The sequence below is a fragment of the Orbicella franksi genome, chromosome 12 (assembly GCF_964199315.1).
Source record: "Orbicella franksi chromosome 12, jaOrbFran1.1, whole genome shotgun sequence".
NCBI classification, from domain to species: domain Eukaryota; kingdom Metazoa; phylum Cnidaria; class Anthozoa; order Scleractinia; family Merulinidae; genus Orbicella; species Orbicella franksi.
In genome coordinates, this window is record NC_138156.1 from 15,697,435 (window position 1) to 15,720,608 (window position 23,174).

General features: G+C 38.4%; 1 protein-coding gene across 5 annotated transcripts; it reads left to right on the plus strand.

The window, feature by feature from the left end:
• The first annotated feature begins 1,712 nt into the window (after nt 1-1,712).
• LOC145462425 (protein pelota homolog) lies at nt 1,713-23,174 on the plus strand. Of its 5 annotated transcripts, none has more exons than XM_081445954.1 (16): nt 1,714-1,894; nt 7,587-7,665; nt 9,425-9,575; nt 13,326-13,416; nt 13,936-13,992; nt 14,547-14,653; nt 14,955-15,015; nt 16,851-16,891; nt 17,154-17,237; nt 17,968-18,004; nt 18,700-18,746; nt 19,323-19,396; nt 19,886-19,957; nt 20,713-20,787; nt 20,886-20,917; nt 21,644-23,174. In XM_081445954.1, the coding sequence occupies exons 2-16, from the start codon at nt 7,607-7,609 to the stop codon at nt 21,736-21,738; spliced, it is 1,083 nt and encodes a 360-aa protein (XP_081302080.1). In that variant the 5' UTR covers nt 1,714-1,894; nt 7,587-7,606; the 3' UTR covers nt 21,739-23,174. The 5 variants fall into 5 exon arrangements, 4 of the variants coding, with proteins under 4 accessions (XP_081302082.1, XP_081302080.1, XP_081302081.1 ...); XM_081445955.1 differs by lacking the exon at nt 21,644-23,174 and adding an exon at nt 21,168-21,629 and having other exon boundaries at nt 7,573-7,665; XM_081445953.1 differs by having other exon boundaries at nt 1,715-1,894; nt 7,573-7,665.

Below are 23,174 nucleotides of genomic sequence, written 5' to 3' on the forward strand. Positions count from 1 at the left end.
TTTCGATCTAGTCCTCGTTCCTCATTGGAATTTTCGTCTTTGTAATTTTGCTTTGCTTTTTTTTTTATCTTCAGTCGACTTGGCTACCCTGAATTAAATAAACAATGTCAAATAAACATATTGGAAGGGGATACCCATATCACTAGGGATTTGGGTATCCCTTACGTTTTAGCATTTCTAGTCCTTTCAACATTGGAATGACTTTCGTCTTTGCAAGTTTGCTTTGCCTTTTTATCTTCGGTCGATTTGGCTACCCTGAATTAAAGAAACAATAACAAATAAACATATTGGAAGGGGATACCGATATCACTAGGGATTTGGGTATCCCTTACGTTTTAGCATTTCTAGTCCTTTCCACGTTGGAATGACTTTCGTCTTTGCAAGTTTGCTTTGCTTTTTTATCTTCGGTCGATTTGGCTACCCGAATTAAAGAAACGATAAGAAATAAACATATTGCAAGGGGATACCCATATCACTAGGGATTTGGGTATCCCTTACGTTTTAGCATTTCTAGTCCTTTCCACATTGGAATGACTTTCGTCTTTGCAAGTTTGCTTTGCTTTTTTATCTTCGGTCGATTTGGCTACCCGAATTAAAGAAACGATAAGAAATAAACATATTGCAAGGGGATACCCATATCACTAGGGATTTGGGTATCCCTTACGTTTTAGCATTTCTAGACCTTTCCTCATTGGAATGACTTTCGTATTCGCAAGTTTTCTTTGCTTTTTTATCTTCTGTTGATTTGGCTACCCTGAATTAAAGAAACGATAAGAAATAAACATATTGCAAGGGGATACCCATATCACTAGGGATTTGGGTATCCCTTAATTTTTCGCATTTCTTGTCCTTTCTCCCCTTCAAGGCCTTTCGCCTTTGAAAATTTGCTTTGCCTTTTTAATCTTCGGTCGATTTGACTGCCTGAAGTAAAGAAACGATAACAAACAAACACCCTAGAAAGGGATACCCATATCACTAGGGATTTGGGTATCCCTTACAGTTCAGCATTTTGATCTAGTCCTTTCCTCATTAGAATTAATTTCGTCTTTGTAAGTTTGCTTTGCCTTTTAGATTTGGCTACCCTAAATCAAAGAAACAATAAGAAGCAGGCACATTACAAAGGGAAGTAATAGGAGAGATCATCAAGGAAAGAGCGATAAATAAACAAGTCTGAGACAAAGTTTATTTCAGACGGGCAACATACGCAGAGGGCAGTCACAGCTTGAGACCGGCATGTTGCGTGACGGCCGTATCTCAGTGTGCCCGCTCGCATATTGATTTTATTCAATGGCCGAACTATCCGAGGTTTAGAATACGCCTTTCTTGTTTAAAATGACGTGCATTTCAAGGATTGTCGATAGGCACTAAGCGCATATTCATACACGGAGCTTTGGCGCGTGAATATGATTTTGTATGTCGTTATAAATGCGGACTAGGATCAGACAGTCTGTTATAAATTGCGATTATTTTCAGCGACGTTATGTGTTTATATCAAGATTAAGAAAGCTTTTATTTATTGAGACAAAGCTTCGTAAGAATATAAATGGTTTTTGAGCAGAATTATGCATGATTTCACTTGCCCCAGTCTGTGGTATTTAACACTTTCAGTGTTTTGGGTATCCCTACTGGAGATACCCAAAACACTAGGGATTTGGGTACGGGGGTACCCAAAACACGGGGATACCCAAATCACTGTGACACTGGTATTACAGTAACGAGGACTAGCGATATCGGGGAGGACTGGCTCTAGTGTGCAATACCAAGATGGCGAACAGAGCTTGGATAATTTTTGTCTCATCACCTTTGAAATTTATAGCCTTTTGTGGGGATCGGTAGGATCTATTTCCTGAAATATGAAGCTGGTGGCGAAGAGTTTCGAGAAAGACAGCTCGGGGTAAGCGTTGAACAGTCCACAATATGAAAGATGTTTTTTTTTTTTTTTTAACCTGTACGTAAATCTATTGTAACTAGCTTAATTTTGTAACAGTGATGGTTTTATATATAGCAAACTGTAGTTGTACGAGATAACTCATAAAATATTTGGAAAAAGCTCAAGAGTTGCTTTCGCAGTATTCGCTTTCGTAACTAGCCTCATCATCTTACCGATTCGAGTCGATTAGCCGCTAACGGTTTATCCTAGCTCCCAATTAACTAGAAGTGGAAAACACTGTCTATGTTTCGTTCGTTGAGCGTGAATAATCGCCTTCTGGTTGGGGGCTAACCGACTTGGGGCTAATCGACCAGTGGGCTGGTAACCGATAACCTTGTGGCAACCTTGTGGTCGCTGGTAACCCATTTGAAAAGCTTTTCTGTGCTGTCTCTTTCGGAGGTAATGTATGCAGAATTGTGCGAGAGTCCCTTCAGAAGGGTCACAATTCAGACTGTATAATTAATATTTATTTGTTTGACTAAACATGTGACTTGTGGCTTTTTACAAGGGTTTTAATCCTGAGATGATGGATGTGTTAATCATAATTTACCTGTAAATAGAATTGACAACTTAATGCGTTACAAGTGTATGCTATATATTTGTGTTAAATATGCAACAAAATAGGACAGCTCACCCATCTACTCAGTGGTGGTCAAAACTCTAATTTTGTCATATAGGAGAAATAATTTGTGCATAATGATTATGGAGTCTTACATAGAACTGCTCTTGTCCAAGCAGATCATGTGTACTTAAGACATCTGTCGGTCGAGTATCAGTCAATATGTTCAAGACTGAGTGTCGGTTGATGTATTGGCCAATGCTCAGTCCACATGTCAACCGAGAGTTGGTCAAGTGTCGATCGACATGTTGTTCAAGTTGGTAGAGCGTCAGTTGACACTTGCACTATCAGTCAACACTTGGTCAGTATGTCAATCGACAACCAGCTGACACCTTGACTGTTACGTTGTGATCAACAGTCGGCGACATTAATTGGTCGACTGTCAGTGGTGTATCCTTTGACTGTCAAAGATATATGTTGGTGGTACATCTCCGAAAGTTAGGTAAAAAAATTGTGACCTCTGTTGACCCCACAAAAGTAGCGAGCCCACCCACAACTACCCCACCTCCCTGTAAAAAGTGAGACCCAGGTTCAATAGTATAGTTAGTTTCTACTGATCAATAGTCAAGTGGAAGTAACATATGTACTTGATTTAAGGCGTTCTATAACAAATCAAGGTATTGCTTATGCCACAAAGCATTGTGAAATATTAATTTGTGCTTCATCAGCACATGTTGACTCACGTTAAAACAAAACCTGTTACATCAGCTGATACTTGGTCAACATATTGGCCAATAGTGTCGTTACACATGACATGTCCGAGCTTCACAACATGAACTGCATACGTTAATGAACCATGTTAAAGTTCAAAGTTATACCTTAATTATGAGGTCTTTATATATAACTGCACAAATGTCTGCTCTCACTCTGCACAGCTTACCGCGTATTGCTGCGAATTCAGTTTTGTATATTGTAGTTTACTGTACTCTTTTTGTTGAAAATACTCTATTTACCATTGATTCAAAGTTATGCCTTATCAGGCCTTATTACATAATTGCCTGTTCTCACAGTTTTGTATCACTGAGACTTAAGTATTTTAGTACTGTAGTTTTTTTCCACTTCACCCTTCCCTTATCAGTTAAGCTTGAGTGCAGGCATGGGTCCTGCTGCACACACCTACAGGGTGTGTCAGTGCCACCTTTATCTTATTCCAGATTGTAACAACAATCTTAGTCCCATTTATTGTAACAAATGGCCTCGCTCTCCATAAGTTCTTGTAGCTCAGTGGAAAGAGCGCCCGCCTGGTGTTTGGGAGGTCATGGGTTCGATTCCTTCTCGGGGACTCAGAATTTTTCTTTGTCCCACGCTCATGTCATGTTGATTAATTGACCTTCACATTTCATTACCGAGCTTAAAAGTCACCATCTTTATTAATTTATCACTACTCACGATGACTTCGATAGCGTTGATCCTAGCAGCATGCAGGACACCTGTCATATATGAACTCAGTTAAATGGCCTCGCTCTCCATGAGTTCTCGTAGCTCAGTGGATAGAGCACCCGCCCAGTGTTCGGGAGGTGATGGGTTTGATTCCCTGTCGGGGACTCAGAATTTTTCTTTGTCCCAAGCTCGTGTCATGTTGATTAATTGACCTTCACATTTCATTACCGAGCTTAAAAGTCACCATCTTTATTAATTTATCACTACTCACGATGACTTCGATAGCGTTGATCCTAGCAGCATGCAGGACACCTGTCATATATGAACTCAGTTAAATGGCCTCGCTCTCCATGAGTTCTCGTAGCTCAGTGGATAGAGCACCCGCCCAGTGTTCGGGAGGTGATGGGTTTGATTCCCTGTCGGGGACTCAGAATTTTTCTTTGTCCCAAGCTCGTGTCATGTTGATTAATTGACCTTCACATTTCATTACCGAGCTTAAAAGTCACCATCTTTATTAATTTATCACTACTCACGATGACTTCGATAGCGTTGATCCTAGCAGTATGTAGGACACCTGTCATATATGAACTCAGTTAAATGGCCTCGCTCTCCATGAGTTCTCGTAGCTCAGTGGATAGAGCACCCGCCCAGTGTTCGGGAGGTGATGGGTTCGATTCCCTGTCGGGGACTCAGAATTTTTCTTTGTCCCAAGCTCGTGTCATGTTGATTAATTGACCTTCACATTTCCTTACCGAGCTTAAAAGTCACCATCTTTATTAATTTATCACTACTCACGATGACTTCGATAGCGTTGATCCTAGCAGCATGCAGGACACCTGTCATATATGAACTCAGTTAAATGGCCTCGCTCTCCATGAGTTCTCGTAGCTCAGTGGATAGAGCACCCGCCCAGTGTTCGGGAGGTGATGGGTTTGATTCCCTGTCGGGGACTCAGAATTTTTCTTTGTCCCACGCTCATGTCATGTTGATTAATTGACCTTCACATTTCATTACCGAGCTTAAAAGTCACCATCTTTATTAATTTATCACTACTCACGATGACTTCGATAGCGTTGATCCTAGCAGCATGCAGGACACCTGTCATATATGAACTCAGTTAAATGGCCTCGCTCTCCATGAGTTCTCGTAGCTCAGTGGATAGAGCACCCGCCCAGTGTTCGGGAGGTGATGGGTTTGATTCCCTGTCGGGGACTCAGAATTTTTCTTTGTCCCAAGCTCGTGTCATGTTGATTAATTGACCTTCACATTTCCTTACCGAGCTTAAAAGTCACCATCTTTATTAATTTATCACTACTCACGATGACTTCGATAGCGTTGATCCTAGCAGCATGCAGGACACCTGTCATATATGAACTCAGTTAAATGGCCTCGCTCTCCATGAGTTCTCGTAGCTCAGTGGATAGAGCGCCCGCCCAGTGTTCGGGAGGTGATGGGTTCGATTCCCTGTCGGGGACTCAGAATTTTTCTTTGTCCCAAGCTCGTGTCATGTTGATTAATTGACCTTCACATTTCATTACCGAGCTTAAAAGTCACCATCTTTATTAATTTATCACTACTCACGATGACTTCGATAGCGTTGATCCTAGCAGCATGCAGGACACCTGTCATATATGAACTCAGTTAAATGGCCTCGCTCTCCATGAGTTCTCGTAGCTCAGTGGATAGAGCACCCGCCCAGTGTTCGGGAGGTGATGGGTTTGATTCCCTGTCGGGGACTCAGAATTTTTCTTTGTCCCAAGCTCGTGTCATGTTGATTAATTGACCTTCACATTTCCTTACCGAGCTTAAAAGTCACCATCTTTATTAATTTATCACTACTCACGATGACTTCGATAGCGTTGATCCTAGCAGTATGTAGGACACCTGTCATATATGAACTCAGTTAAATGGCCTCGCTCTCCATGAGTTCTCGTAGCTCAGTGGATAGAGCACCCGCCCAGTGTTCGGGAGGTGATGGGTTTGATTCCCTGTCGGGGACTCAGAATTTTTCTTTGTCCCACGCTCATGTCATGTTGATTAATTGACCTTCACATTTCATTACCGAGCTTAAAAGTCACCATCTTTATTAATTTATCACTACTCACGATGACTTCGATAGCGTTGATCCTAGCAGCATGCAGGACACCTGTCATATATGAACTCAGTTAAATGGCCTCGCTCTCCATGAGTTCTCGTAGCTCAGTGGATAGAGCACCCGCCCAGTGTTCGGGAGGTGATGGGTTTGATTCCCTGTCGGGGACTCAGAATTTTTCTTTGTCCCAAGCTCGTGTCATGTTGATTAATTGACCTTCACATTTCATTACCGAGCTTAAAAGTCACCATCTTTATTAATTTATCACTACTCACGATGACTTCGATAGCGTTGATCCTAGTAGCATGCAGGACACCTGTCATATATGAACTCAGTTAAATGGCCTCGCTCTCCATGAGTTCTCGTAGCTCAGTGGATAGAGCACCCGCCCAGTGTTCGGGAGGTGATGGGTTTGATTCCCTGTCGGGGACTCAGAATTTTTCTTTGTCCCAAGCTCGTGTCATGTTGATTAATTGACCTTCACATTTCATTACCGAGCTTAAAAGTCACCATCTTTATTAATTTATCACTACTCACGATGACTTCGATAGCGTTGATCCTAGCAGCATGCAGGACACCTGTCATATATGAACTCAGTTAAATGGCCTCGCTCTCCATGAGTTCTCGTAGCTCAGTGGATAGAGCACCCGCCCAGTGTTCGGGAGGTGATGGGTTTGATTCCCTGTCGGGGACTCAGAATTTTTCTTTGTCCCAAGCTCGTGTCATGTTGATTAATTGACCTTCACATTTCATTACCGAGCTTAAAAGTCACCATCTTTATTAATTTATCACTACTCACGATGACTTCGATAGCGTTGATCCTAGCAGTATGTAGGACACCTGTCATATATGAACTCAGTTAAATGGCCTCGCTCTCCATGAGTTCTCGTAGCTCAGTGGATAGAGCACCCGCCCAGTGTTCGGGAGGTGATGGGTTTGATTCCCTGTCGGGGACTCAGAATTTTTCTTTGTCCCACGCTCATGTCATGTTGATTAATTGACCTTCACATTTCCTTACCGAGCTTAAAAGTCACCATCTTTATTAATTTATCACTACTCACGGTGACTTCGATAGCATCGATTCTAGCAGTATGCAGGACACCTGTCATATATGAACTCAGTTAAATGGCCTCACTCTCCATGAGTTCTTGTAGCTTGGTGGATAGAGCGCCCGCCCGGTGTTCGGGAGGTCATGGGTTCGATTCCCTGTCGGGGACTCAGAATTTTTCTTTGTCCCACGCTCGTGTCATGTTGATTAATTGACCTTCACAAATGAATATAGGTTGAGCATATGGATTACATACCTGATCTCTGGTGGAAAGACTTGAAAACAGACAGAAAAGTGTGCATGTTTCTGTCTATTCATGACTTCATGTTTTTAAAGAAAGAAACTGGCAGACAGTGAAAGGTAGAGAGAGAACTATTGCCTGCACTTCTGTATGTTTGTTACAGAATCCTAGTGGAACTCATTTTTGATGCTTAGTTTACTGTATTACCTCATACAGTAAATGATATTAAATTTCTCAATACTTAATTATTGGTAAATTTTAGGTTTGTTGTCTTAGTACCAGAGGAAGCTGAAGACATGTGGCATGCATACAACCTTATAGCTGTTGGTGACCGTCTTAAATCAACCACTATCAGGTTAGTTTAAACTGTGCTCTCATGTACTGGTATCAGCCATATTTGATCAACATTATTTTGTTATGAATAGAAGAGCAAAGTACATTACTACTCACAGGAAAGATACGAGCTGAACATGTTGTGTATGTCAAAGCTCGTCTCTCAAATCTATTTCTCATTTAAATGTACATGTTGATTTGACCTGAGTGTGTAAAGAACTGGTGAATTCTTATAAGCAGTTATCAGTGTAATGAAGCTGATTGTATGTAGTCTGATTTGAAAACATGGCATGCATTTTTCTGAATGGAAAGTGTGAAGTTAATAAGCTCTAGTTAACTGTGCACAGCAAGAAGACTAATAATAATAAATAATAATAATAATAATAATAATAATAAACAGGTATGTGTTGTAAAGATGGTGAACACAAAAAATTGAGACTTAGATATTACTCTGTAAGCCCCCTCTAAAAGTATATTTGTGTTATTCAACTTTGTGCTATTTTCTATTTGGGAATATGCAAACAGAAATGTTTGTAACACCAGAACATGCTGGTGTTGACCCAGTCCTTGGTGAGTTCAGCGTACCGTATTGTTAGAGAGATTGAGGCCTGACGAAGTAGAGCCCCTGGTCCTGCGGGTTGGGGGATGGGCTTTAGGCTAATCACCTGATCGATAAAAAGTATATGTGATTACAGAAACCTTGGCGTTATGTACCACTCTGGCTCAACTGACCAAGATATTGTAGCCATATCATGTCAGTGACTTGATATCAATGGATATCAAGACAGTAGATATGGCTTCTGATTGGCTGATTGTGAATTTGGGTATGGTAATGACTTGACAGTGGCATTATAATTCATGTATGTCTGTAAGTGTTGAAGAATGTAAAAACAATGTTGTATTAGGATGTTGCGATTTTCTCAACTTTCCAGGAAGATGCTTCTGGACCCTTAGCAGAAATAAGACTGCCCAAGGGTCCCTTCACATTTAAATTTGTGTTGAGGCATTACTCCATAGCAGTTAAGAAAATGTTGCTACAAGTTGTGCATCACTGACATGTACACAACTGTATAGATAATTATAATATAGATAGGACCCTGCACGTGCTCTGATTAGTCAAAAACTCATGTTTTGTCAGAGTATAAAACATAGAAAAAGTGTGTTTTATTGTTTTTAAAGAAGCCTAAGCCATGTGTTTCACTGTAATAAAACACTCTGGACATTTGAGAACACTCGAGAAATGTAGAAACCACTCGTCTGCGGCTCATGTTTTCTACATTTCTCTTGTGTTCTGAAATTCCTGTTATGTTTTATCACAGTGTAATACACAGCTTAGGCTTCTTTATTTGTTAAATAAAAACTCTTTCATTATGGCAATTGTATCAACCATAAGGTATATCCCTGGCTACTTCTTGTGTGTCCCCATGTACTTTAAAATAAGTGACATCTCTTGAAGAGTCTAAATACAGTACACAAAGGCATAGTTCCGGGTTTCTCTGTTTCAACAAAGGATACCCAACATTTCAAAGTAAGTTAGTAGTATATGAGTACTTGTACCTTAAAATGGCAGTAAATAATTGGAAAATAAGTAAGTTTATGGCTGGACAAATGTCTACAACATGAGAGATGTCATTCTTTTAATTAACACAGGAAAGTACTGAGACATTTGTACCCAGACTAAGCCAATGTGATGAAAAAAGTTGGCACTGTGAGGCCTTAGGTGCTTTTCATTAAAAACTCTGTGCATTTAGTGATGCGAACTTGTTTCTATTATTTGCCAGGCGAGTCCAAACAGAGTCTGCTACAGGATCAGTAAGTAGCAATAAAGTACGAACTACTCTGGCGATAGCTGTGGAGGGGATTGAGTTTGACACTCAAGCATGTATGTTGAGAATAAAAGGGCGCAATGTGGAAGAAAACCAGTATGTTAAGGTGGGAATTTCTTGTTTACCTTTGTTTCCTACCAAGAGCTGTTTCCTTGCACTACATTAAAATTAAGACAGTCTCTCTTATAACCAACCTGCATGTTAATTTTTGCCTTGTAATTGAAAATTGCAATTTCATTTTATACTTGAAAACCATCTATTCATACAAGCATTGGGCAGTAAAAGTATCAATACTGGAACGGATGCACCGTAAGAGGTTCACTCTTCCTGCTGCCTTCTTGTAATTTTTTTGAAAATGAGTTTCAAAATTAAGTGTCGGGTCCAGATGCATGCCGAGGTACTTATAACATGTAGTGGTGTTGATGGGAAAACCGTTGACTGAGAACTTGACTTGACAGCCTTGAAACAGATTTAACCGCTTACCGGTACCAAACAGCAACACCTCAGATTTTCCTTTCTTCAGATTAAAAATAAGTTCATTATCACAAAACCAGTTAGAGAGATTATCTAAGTCCTGTGAAAGGCTGCTTTGTATCGCATCAATATCACTTGAGGATGTAAAAATCACTGTTACGTCAGCGTATGTGATAATCTTACAATGACAAAGGGGACTATGCACATCATTAAAGAAGATGAGAAAAAGGAGGGGCCCAAGAATACTTCCTTGAGGAACTCCAGTGTTAATTGGATTTGGTTCAGAAAGCACACCATGAAATTGAATGATCTGCTTGTGATGGAATAAATAATCAGTAAACCATTGAAGTTCCATATTGTATATGCCATAACGGGACAGTTTACTCAATAAAACGGAATGACTGATGGTATTGAATGCCTTTGATAAGTCAATAAAAACTGCTCCTGTTGCCTTTGCACTGTCAGCCTCCTTTCTGATGAGATCAGTGAAGTAAGTAACAGCTAGTTCCGTTGAGTGGTTCGGACGGAAACCAAATTGGTACTCAAAAGTAGACTATGACGCTCTAGGTGAGCCATCAGCTGCTTGTAGACTATCCTCTCCAAGATCTTTGACAAAGTAGGGAGAATTGAGATAGGCCTGTAATTGTCAATCTCAGCCAGAGACCCTGATTTGTATAGGGGGATCACCTTTGCCACTTTCCACTCACTAAGCACAACTCCAGTTTTAAGAGATAAATTGATGATAAATGGCAAAGGCATAGTTAAAACATAGGCAGCGTCTTTGAGCAGTCCTGGGGGGAAATTATCCAGTCCAGATGCTTTTTTCTGCTTAAGATTTTTTAGCTCTTTAAGAATGTCTGATTCTTTCACAGCTTTAAAAGTAAACTGACTTTCCATGAATTGCTTGGGAAGATTTTCTTCAGCAGGTTTGCTCCAGACAAAGTCACAGAGTAAGATTGATTTCCTTTTCAGACATCTGGCAATGGAACTGAAATATTTGCAGAAGCTATTTGCAATAAAGCTTTTGTCAGTTGACTTCAATCCATTTATCACAAACACCGAACCTTGATCAGAAGGTGACTTGGTAGGATAGAGTTTCTTGATGGCTGCCCAAAATTTATCAGGAGAGTCAGCACAATCTTTAAGGAGATCGCGATGATATCTGCTTTTACATTTTTTAACAATGCCAGAGACTCTGTTGCGTTGCCGTTTATAAGAAGACCAATCGTTTTCTTGATAAGTACGGCGGGCTTTCCTGAGCAAACCGTCCCTGAGATTTATCTCTTTTTTGACATCCGGCCAGCCTAGGACATAGTCGGCCTTTGACCTTCTTTAAGATTAAAGGAGCGTGCTTGTTGATACACTGTTGCAGTATGTCACAAAAAGAGGGCCATGCCTCACTTATGCTGACAGATGAATAAACTTCTTCAAAATTCGCAGAATTTAGCTCTTCGCAAAATAGCTTTGGGTCATAGTTAGCAAAATTTCGGCAAGTAATGATTCGTGGATTGAACTTAACATTGTTTAGCTTGCGAGCACATCCAATGAGCTCATGATCACTCAGGCCAGCTGGAATTACTTTCACCAAAGAGATGTTATGTGGTACGTTGCTGCAAATAACATCAATTAGGGTCTTGGACTCACACGTAATTCTGGTGGAGCTGGTAATGAGTTGTTTCAGACCAAAATAGGTGAGAATGGATTTCATTTCTTTGTGATCCAAGGACACCAAAAAATTACAGTTAATGTCGCCTGAGAGAATACATTCCTTGTTTTCAGCTGATATTGTCGAAAGCATAGATTCAAATTTGCAATTAAAATTTGCACAGATGTTTAGAAGAATCCGGAGGGTGATAAATAATTCCAACTAGAAAACTTTTGGATTTAGGAAATAAAATTTCAATCCAGATGCATTCAATATCCTCTTGCTCGAGATCCATTCGTCTTTGAAAGGGAATAGATGAAGAAATATAAACACCAACACCTCCACTTTGACCAGAAGCCCTTGACTTTGCAATAAATGTGTAACCTTCAATTTGAACCTTGGCTTCGCTTTCGGTGGATAAATGTGTTTCACTGACTGAAAAGATGTGTATGTTCCTAAAGCCATCCAGGATTTGACAGATGATACTTTTGTTTGCCAATAAACCTCTAATATTTTGATGCAGAATTTTAAGGCCCTTTTTAGAGAGAAGCTCGCTAAGTTCAGGGATGACATATCGTTGAGCATCTTCTTGCTGATCTTGGTCAGCTCCATCTTGAGTGTTTTTGTTAAACAGACAAGAGTTGCAGATGACTCCGCTATCATCGGAGCAGAAGCATTTCAGGTGAAACTTCAAATGACATTGCGAATAAACCATCCTGCTTTGTCTTTTCTTCAAAGCTTTTAAGCATGAGCCACACCTGTCGATCAGTCCAGGACAAGTTTCGATATCGCCTGATAGGAGAAGCAGGAGCTGAATTAGCGAAGTTCTCGATGTTCGATGCCCAATTCCATTTATCCGGTGGTAGGACCAAAGTGAAGAGTAGATAAAGGTTTCTTGTAAATCTTGGCTTTGCTCCATATTGTATAGCGCGTTTGAACTGCAGAAGGCTTGCTTTTTTATGTAGAAAATAGCAAAAGTGAACAGTGCGAAATAGCACACAACCACTCGTAATGACGCCATCACTTCATCTCTTTTCATATGCCTATCTAAACTGATGTAATAACTTTTGGTAGGTGCAAAAATATTTATAAGCTTCCCAAAGTATTTATTCAGAGTATCATGGTTTGCTTTTGATAAACTGCCTGATAAGGTGAATGGAACAAGACTCATGATACAAGTGAATAATATGATTAGAAACATCATATATTTGAACTGGAGAGAAAGATATGAAGACATGATTGATCATCGCAGTTGTACACACAACTTAAGCAGTTGTGAAATTAAAGCATGAAAAAATTCAGGTTTAAATGGGATTCAAACCCATGCCCTCTGTGATACTGGTGAAGTGCTCTACCAACTGAGCCAACTAGCCAACTGGGAGCTGGTCACGTTGTGAGTTCATAATACACCTGTAGATGATGATGAATGCAAGTGAATATATGCTATGTCATATGTTTGAACTGTGAAGAAAGATATGAAGACATGATTGATCATTGTAGTTATGCATACAACTTAAGCAGTTGTGAAATTAAAGCCCGAAAAGAATTCAGGCTAGAACGGGATTCGAACCCATGACCTCTGCAATACCAGTGTGATACCGATATCTGATAAATATAAAACAATCAACCAAAAATATTTTTTGGTAATGCCCAGTTTTATTGGGAAAACAAAGTTTAGACAGAATGTGTTATTAACCAACAGTGCATTATAATTGTGTTCTTTTTCATGATTAACAGATGGGCGCATATCATACAATAGACCTGGAATTGAATAGGAAATTTACTTTGATCAAAGAATATTGGGATATTATAGCTCTTGAAAGAGTGGGTAAGTTTAATTGAAAATCTAATTTATTTATTATAATAGTTACATGTACTTCGCTTATAGATAAAGCATTTACCCACCATCTCAAATGATAATTTAAATACAACTATATATGAAAATTGAGGTCACTGCTAAACTTTAACAGTCAGTCAGCAGTAAACAGAGCAAATAAAACAAATTAAACAAAATGTTGTTTCTGAGATTCTGTCTTGTTAATAAATCTTGAAACCACACACGCACAAACACTCGTCACACATATAATATTATGTATAGACACTTTCAAAAATTCAGACTGTGTGCCAAAACTGCTTTAATTTACATCTTATGGAAATGATTTTGAAATGGTCTTGGTCAAGGCAGTTTTGCTTTAAAATTTAGAAATGTTGCAAAGAAATGTTTTTTTAAAAATTAAAGTACTTAATGACTCCTTTGTGTGTTACTGCTACTCTTAGCAAATCAAATGTGAAAGATAATAGGAGTTTGTGGTAAATATTGTAGAAAATAATGTTTTGTGTGCCCTAGACATGGCTTGTGATCCAGCACAGCATGCAGATCTTGGAGCCATCTTACTTCATGAAGGTAGGTGTTACTATTTGAATTATGTTTAAAGTTACTCACACTCAATGATAGAAAGTTTTTTTTACAGTGCAACCCCACTTACTGAAGCCACCCAACAAGGTTTTCTAAAATTCACAATTACCCAATTGCAGTGCTAGATTTTGATTGATGGTCACCTTATTGTCAAAGATAAGTTTTGAGCATTTGTGATTTCTTTCCCAGAAATCTCTCAACAAGAAGTCGTTAAATTAAAAATGACTAATGTTGCATTCTATCAGAACTAAATGCCAAAGCCTCCATTGTTTACTCTCACAGTGTTGAGGTGAGCTTACCAAAATAATCTGGAAAAATAGCCACTGAATGATGTTCAAACCAAACAATGGTTGAAATATTAAATGATGCACTTAAATACAGGTTTCTTTGACATTTCATTTCAACATCTTTTATATAGGACCATAGAAGTTTTAGAGTCAGAAACTCAATACAAGAAACCTGTGGTTTTTGAGAATTAAAAAAAATAAAATATAAAAATAAAAACCCCCTTACATTACAATTGCTACACATTTTTTCTTCAGGCCTGTGTCACATCTTTTTAGTCACTTCAAGTATGACAATTGTTAGAGCTAAAATTGATATGAATATTCCAAGGAAAAGAAAAGGATTCTGTAGTCAACATGATAAGGTCAGTTTCAGTTTCAGTTTATGATAAGATGTTTTCTTGTCTTAAGATGATGATTATAATGTAATTATGAATAATTTAAGTGTCACTGGTATAATAGCCAGCACTCATTATTGCCATATTTTTGTAGAAAATCAATTTTTATCTATATCAAAAAGGTTTCTAAATTATCACAAGGATAAAAGTAATGTTGATTATCCTATGATGTCTGTGATCCATTGAAGTTTTCTTAATTAATTTCTAGCTTGAAGATTATGATTGTCACTGGTATTAATAACATGCAAGATATTTTGTTGTTGAACAGGGGTTGCTTAGGTTTTATGATGCCATAATCCAGGGCATTCTCCGGCATTTTAATTTTGAGGGTAGGTATGCATGCTTGTATATAATATACATGTACAATAATATTGTGTAATATTGACTAGTGTAGCCTAAGGATGTAAAATTGCTGAGGTTATTGTGGTCTATTTTGCATGTCTGTTAACTTTGTATTGCAATACACTTTTTCCTGTCACCTCCCAGTAAGTAAAACATTTGCATATCTCCCACCTGTTTTGCATGCACACCACACCATCTGCAGGTACATGTACACAATTGGATTTCAGTATAGTTTTCGACAAATAACACCTAGTTTTTCAGCTTCAAGATGTTAACAGTTACAGTAGTTAGCAATATGCTGCTATTCTGGTGTTCCTGTTTTAAGTACAGGTTTATTAAACTTGATCACAACAGGAAAATTTTGTTTTCATTTTAGTTGTGTACTTGGTAGCGTAGTTGATTGCATCAACGTCAACCCCAACGCACGTGTGGTAGTTAAACCGTGCCTTGCATGATGCGCAGAACGTGTGCACACTAACAAAGCAAGGCACTGTCCTTAAACTGTTGCAGTTCTTTTGCATCACAATCGGGAAATCTATCCACCATTGTTTTAAAATTAGAAACAATAATATTTCAGTTACCATGGAAACTGGCCGTAATTTTTTAGGTATTTGAAATTTGGCTTAAATACTACTGGTCTTAGCCAATCACATTTTAGAAATTTCTTTGCCTGTGGTATAATAGTTTGAATACTTGAAAGCCTGTTTGATTTAAATTCTCAAAATACTAAGTCTTCCAGAATTTAAGCCTGTCAGAGCCGCCACCGCCATGTGCTTTTTTCTGAATAACTTTTCTCACCTCAGCTGCTACACGCTTGAATGGAGTAAAGTTTCAGTCCACATTATAGTGCAAGATCTAAAATATTTATGAATCAAGTTCTCAAAATGCATGTAGAATTTAAGTGCAAATGTGTGAAAGCCAGATGGATATGATTTAAGTTTTCAAAATGCTTGTAGAATTTCGGTGCAAATATGTGAAAACTTGTCAAAGCCACAGGGCTGCCAAAGTTAGAGAATATTATGCAGCCCACTGCTGGTGAAGAATACAAGTGAACATATGAAAGATCATATATTTGAACTGTGGAGAAAGATATGAAGACATGATTGATCATCACAGTTATGCACACAACTAAAGCAGTTGTGAAATTAAAGCCTGAAAAAAAATTCAGGCCCGAATGGAATTCAAACCCATGACCTCTGCAATACTGGTGCAGTGCTCTACCAACTGAGCTATCAAGCCATCTGGGAGCTGGTCACTTTGCGAGTTCATAATATATCCGTAGATGGTGAATCGAATCCCATTCAGGCCTGAATGTTTTTTTCAGGCTTCAATTTCACAACTGCGATGATCAAGCATGTCTTCATATCTTTCTCCACAGTTCAAATATATGATCTTTCATATGTTCACTTGTATTCTTCACCAGCAGTGGGCTGCATAATATATATTTGAACTGTGGAGAAAGATATGAAGACATGATTGATCATCGCAGTTATGCAAAGTTGCAACTCTTTTGTAAAATGTCGCAAGATGTTTTTTTCCTTCCTTAATTACTGTTTGCTTGTATCTTTAACCATCACAAGACATTTAAACAAACCAAATGTGAAAGTGTTCCAGAGAAAAGTGGGAACCAGTAGATTTAATGAAGTTTTTCTTAAAATCTACAGATTCATGCAAAATAAAATGAAAACCTGCAATTCATGTGGGTTGTAAGTTAAATAAAGTTTGATCAATACTGGTAACATGATATAATTACTTTGTTTTTATAAGTGTCTGTCTGACACCAAGTTTAATGAGTACATTTACTTCCTGTTTCACTCTGTAGTCCTCAAGTGCATTCTTGTTGCTAGTCCTGGTTTTGTAAAGGTCAGTTATAGAATTTCAAGTTTCTCAATTTCTGTGTTAATTAATGTAAATTACTGGATCTGGTTTTTATTTCAACTTCTCTACGGACAGTAAGAGTATGGTGATTAAACACATTTTATTACCATGCTGTTTACTCCTTATGTAGTATCAGATTTTTACGGTGTTTAGGTCTTAGAATGGTGAATGCTATGTAAGTTAACCTAAAGCAAAGTGTGCATCACTAAAATGTAGGTATTTATTATTACTTTTGATTGGACTCCAGGATCAATTTTGTGACTACATGTTCCAGCAAGCTGTAAAGAATGACTGGAAGTCGATCCCAGAGAACAAATCAAAATTTCTTTTGGTAAGTATGTATGCACATTTATGCACTATTTTTAGGGCCTGTTTACAAGGGAGGATTACCCTAGCTAGCGGGTTAACCCTAGCTGGAGGGCAAAAGATAGCCTGGAGTTTCACAGGTAAGGTAACCCTACAACCCGGGACAACTTGATGCGTGGTTACACTCAAAGCATCTGGAAACAATTAGAAAGTTAACCTGCGTAGGCAGGTTAACCCTACCTGGAGTGTTTACAAGGGAAAAAGTTAACCTGCCTGCTGGGGTAACCCTAGCATGCAGATAGGGTGACCCACCTACCTGGGTAACCCTGGCTGCCTTGTAAACATGACAGAGAAAAAAAAGAGGAAATGTGTGAGTGCTAGGGTAGCCTGCTTGCTAGGGTAACCCACTTGCTGGGGTAACCCTCTGTCCTTGTAAACAAGCCTTTAAAATCAATAAGGTAAGGAGATTTGTTGTGACAAAGAAATAAGAAAGAGTAAGGAGAGTAACACTGCCACTACAGTGATGAAACTCTTTAATAAGGCAGAGAGCCAGAGTTGAGTGGCTCTATTATAGTAGTGTCCAAATTGTAGTGGAAAAATGATTGTATGAATTCTAGTTCTTGTGATACCAAGTGAACTGATGGTAATATAGAGATAGAAATAGGTACTGTATGTGTCAAAAGACTTCGTTAAATAATAAATAAAAATAATTCTAAACAGTAAAAATACCAACAGTTTTTGTTTTGTTTTGTTAGGCTCATTCTTCTTCAGGCCACAAACATTCCCTGAAAGGTAGGTATATACATCTGATCAAGCACTGCCACAGCCTGGTGCCTACAATTTTCCAGTAGGGTGGGCTCTATCATTAACAGTGGTGTCACTAAAACGAACAAGAATACCAAGGAACGAGGCTGGCACTGGTTTAGGTAGTGGCTACCAGCCTAACCATTTTGTATGAAGGTACAATTACAAACACAGTGTTGGGTTATACAACACTGCTAGAGTAAGAGAGTAAACTCTGAGGTAATATGAATATCCCTCTAAGTGTTAGTGGAGCACCTAAGGAAGAGAAATATTCTTTTGACCTCAATGGGATTTGAACCCTCACCTCCTCCTGAATGTCCTTCTGAGCATAAGCCAGGGAAGGAAACAGAGGAACATAAAAAAGCAAAAGAGAGGTTTTTTTTTCATGTTGGTGGGACTCCCAAGGTATGACCTCCTTACTGCTCTTCAAACCAAGCTGTAAGGCTAGATGAGAGCAGGCCATTTGTAGTAAAGTTAGTAACTCTTTGCAAGGTAGATCAAAAGACTTTCTTTTTGCCTCTTATGGTAACTTCATTACCTTTCTTGAGATTATGCTCAGAAGAAAACTCCTGGGTTTTTTTCCAACATGAAATTACAAAAAGAATTGAAAGCTTTGAGTTAGTTCTCTTCTTTTCAGTAACCAGTGTGTTTTTTTTTTGTTCATTGTTTAACATGATGTGCAGAAGTTCTTGCCAACCCAGCTGTTACTGCAAAGCTTGCAGACACAAAGGTAAATAGCTCCTTTTTTGTGAATTTCATTGACTAGTCCTAAATTGATTTTTTCACTTTGTCAGGTCTACAGACAAATTACCTGGGTATGTCATTGCATGTAACTCTGTTTAAACATAGTTACTAACTATGGTTTAAATGGGGAAAAGCAAGGGTAGGGTGGGGAATTAAATCAAAGTACATCTTCACTTGATGAGAGGGTGTTATTTGTGTATTGATTTAGCAAACACTAAAATGGTCACATACAGTAGCTGTAAAATGTTCACTTTCTTTGTCTCTCCACCTGTCACTTCTATGCTCATTTCAGATCTTTTCAGAGAGCTGCTCTTTACCAACCAAACCCCTGCACAATGTAATGGTCAGGTGGCATCCATGACTCTAGATTCTAGACTTCTTAACCCTCTTAGTAATGCCTGCAAAGGGGCTGCTAATCCAGATCTAAGAGTTGTTGAAGAATAGTCCCTTATAGGTGATATACCAGGTCAACAAGCTATAAGCAGGGGTCGGGGTGGCAGAGAATTAAAATAGTTATTATATTCCAAAATCTCCACCGACTACGATTTTTTAACTATTACAGGCGGCTGCTGAAGTTAAAGCATTGGATAATTTTTTCACAATGCTGCAAACAGAGCCTGAGAGAGCTTATTATGGGTTTGTTCACTAGATCATACTGTAGAATTATATTGCATTCTGCATTCTAAGGCTAGATGATATTGCTAACTTGATGAAGTGCAAGTTAGATAAGTAATGCTGTTAAGGTATAAATAAAGTCACAAAGCAACATAGGGTGGCGGTTTTGCCAAGCAGATCCTGAACTTCTCTCTTACAGTTCTTTCCTCCTTGCCATGTTAGTGAAGGAGAAATCTACATCTACAAGTTTGTAGTGTTACGGCATTAATAATGACACCTTGAATTTAACTTACTTTGGCTAAATGTCATTTGTCATAATAATTTACAATTTCCATTCGTACCTATATGCTGGCAATGTCACAAGCCAGAAACAGTACTGTACAGTAATTCTAAAAAATAAAAAATGATGACTGGCAATTTCGTTTTTTTTAAATTGGTTTTATTTCCAAGTGCATTGTGTAATCATCTAATATTACTGTTGTGTTGGAGTCAGTGTTGTTGTACCTTTAGTATGGCACATATCGAGAGGGCAAATGAAGCAATGGCTGTTGAAACTCTTCTTGTGACAGATGAACTTTTCAGGTTAGGACATTTACCTTGAAAACATATCACATGGTCTTGTTAAACAAAATGTCATATAATCTTTTAAAAGAGTTTTTAAGTCTGTATCAGCCCAACTGGCCCATACACATGGAGCTTACTCTGGTCTCCATAGTATTGAGTGACATCCTGTATCAAGCCCAATTACAAGCCTCCTTATAAGTAAATACGATACACATGGAAAAAAACGAGTATAACCAGTATATCCAGTCTAACCAGTATAACCAGTCAGTGAGAATTGTTGTCAATGAATGCCAATTGACAACTAATCAAGGCCAGAGGAATGCCATGACTGCCAGAACATGATTGATTTAAGCTGTTGCCACTGAATTTCCATCGATAACAACTGATTTTCATTGGTCAATATTCATTTGGATTGACTTCTCGTGGCTCTGTTGTAATTCTGGTGCGCTTGTGAATTACAAACTCTGGATCAATAAAGCACTGGCAGAAATTACATGTGTCATAAAGCAATAATTTGGTAGGATGTCATTTAACTACGGAAAAATATTTTAATACCTATGCAACCAAGCTTTGGCAAAATGACTTATTACCAGTTCATCTTAGCAGTCTGTATTTCGAAATTTGGACCACTAGGGAAACCAAGCAGAAAATGTTTCTTTAATCATTTAACAGTCCGTCGTCGCAAAGAAAAAGGTTCTGGATCAATAGAAATGGAGAAATTCAATAGATAATTGATATAAGATGTTAATAAATGTGGTTGGTTGTTCTTTCAGGTCAACAGATTTGCCAACTCGTAAGAGATATGTCAAACTTGTTGAAAATGTCAAAGATAATGGTGGTGATGTCAGGTTAACATGAAAATGCCCATTAAATGAGCTTTCTGTGTTCTCTCTGTTCTTAGGATTAGTTGATATGACTTATATGCCCTTTTCTTCTTGTTATTCAGGGTGTTTTCAAGCCTGCATGTTTCTGGGGAACGTATGTACACACTTTTTTTAGTCTAGTTTAAGAAAATGTGCTTACTATCAGAATTTTACAGTTCAATCAATCTCTAAAAAGTAGATTACGCCCGGACGCGCACTGGGAACGAAAGCTTTAGTAGTCTGCGTGCGCTCAAAAGAAAAACAAACGGGTTGTTATAACTTTCTTATGTTTCCTTCCGTGAAACCCCGTATGATTTTATAAGATTAGTTGACTACTCTACTTTACTTCGTAGCCTTTTTTGCAGGAATATCTATCTGACCGGTCGTTGTGCACAGAGAAAACACATTTGCACAAAACGAAGAAACTGCCAAGATACCCCTACTTTTTTCACATTTAAAATTCTCCTCTGGCCGGTTGCGATGTACTGTGAGTCTTTTGGAAGATTTCACTAGAGGATATTCAAGAAGATAACATTCAGGCCACGAAACCTTGAAGAACTCATTCGTTTGGGTAATTTTAATTCAAGGCTGAAAGCCACTATTTTAATTGAGATGAATGCAAAACACAATTTCATCATTGGTTATTACATTTGATAGGTGAGAGTGAACTGGGAGTTGAAAAGAACCCAGAAAACAGGCTTTATTAAGATTTGAGCTCTTCAAGAAAGATTTGAGGGGTGGTTGAAATTCATTCTTTCGCCAAAACGTATGTAAACAAGAAGGTGCTTCAGTGTAAAAAATTCTATTTTGACAGTAATATAATATCATTTTTTGTGTACAGAGCTTGGTCAGTTATCTGGTGTTGCAGCTATCTTGCGCTTTCCCATGCCAGATATTGCCGATGGTGATGATGAAAGCTCATCCGAAGAGGATTAGGAAACAAAGAAAGATCAGTTATATATTAATAACTGGATCGCTCAAGGAAGATTGAAAACCAGAAAATAGAACGACCTTTAAAGACTATTAAACTATTGTACAATAACAGATTTCGCTGTTTAATGCAGGCTTAAAATTGCAAAGAGATATGTTCTAAGCCACAAATAGCAATGACATGTCCCTGAAACATGAATATTGACTTGAAAACACAGATGTTTGGATACATGTGGATGATCGTGGTTACAAGCCTGTGCTAAATACTTTGTAAGGGTTTTGGGTGCAGGGTGGGGTGGGTGGGGTGCAGAGGCTTATATCTGGGTGAACCTATGGGCAGTTCAGAAATGTTTCAGAATGAAATTTGCTGAATTGACAATTTCATTTATTTGTAAAGCTCTGTCAAAGTTCTCAAGAAAATTTGCAGGCTAATTTATGAAGAAGTTAAAAACTTGATTGACGATTTATGATTTGTAGATTGTTAATCCTCAAGCATTCCAAGAACATTATGTGTCACCTTAAAAGGCGTCAGTGGCACGACAATAAATATATTTTCAGTCTTCTTCTTATTGTTGTCATGTTCTTTCCATGATTTGGTTTAACTGAAAAGTAAGCCAGAATTTTAATGAGATGATGTGGCTCTTATTGAAGCTGAAAGTAATGTTATTTTAATTCAGACTTGCGAAGAAACATTTGCAAGCATTTTATTGCATACCTTTGGGTAGTATGAAGAAATATGTGCGTAGCTTCCTCTGTTGGGGGACACAATTATTGGAGGTGGTGATTACGTTTGGGGCGGTGCGTAATTTAAAAACAGAGTTCTCCTGAGTCCTGTATATATATATTTTTTTGTAGAATTGTCTCATTATGCCTTTAACGTGCAAACAGTTTATCCGGGGGGAGGGGGCAATCCCATATACAGACTCTCTGTGTTTGTGCCGTTGTGAAGGGTATGGTTTTCAGGCAGTTAAGTCTAGGATAGAGTACAATTTTTCGCGAATGTGGCCAGTGTATAAATGATTTAGTCTAGGGTAGAGTTCTTTACCCAGGGTTCTATAATAGAAATTGAAACTTGTAACTGAGAACTTCACATATAAAACAGAATTACAAATCCTGGCAAATTGGCGACTTTGTAAAGTTCTGTTAAAAGTTGGAAAAACAGTTTTGGTTGTAAATGTACAGGTACAAGTTATTAAGAAAGTTGTTTTTGCTCTTGCAACAGCTGTGACTTTGTAAGATATTGGTTCAGTTAGCGTATGTTGGATTACGATAGTAATAAAGATAGTGATAAAGGTTCTGCATTGAAAATAGCTAGTCTGAGATAAAGTAGGGGGTTGGTGCGTAGTTTAGGATACGGTTGGGTTAGGGTGTAGTATAGGGTAGAGATTTCATTGTCCCAGCGGCACACCCCTATCCAACGATTTACTGACTATTCCCCCCTC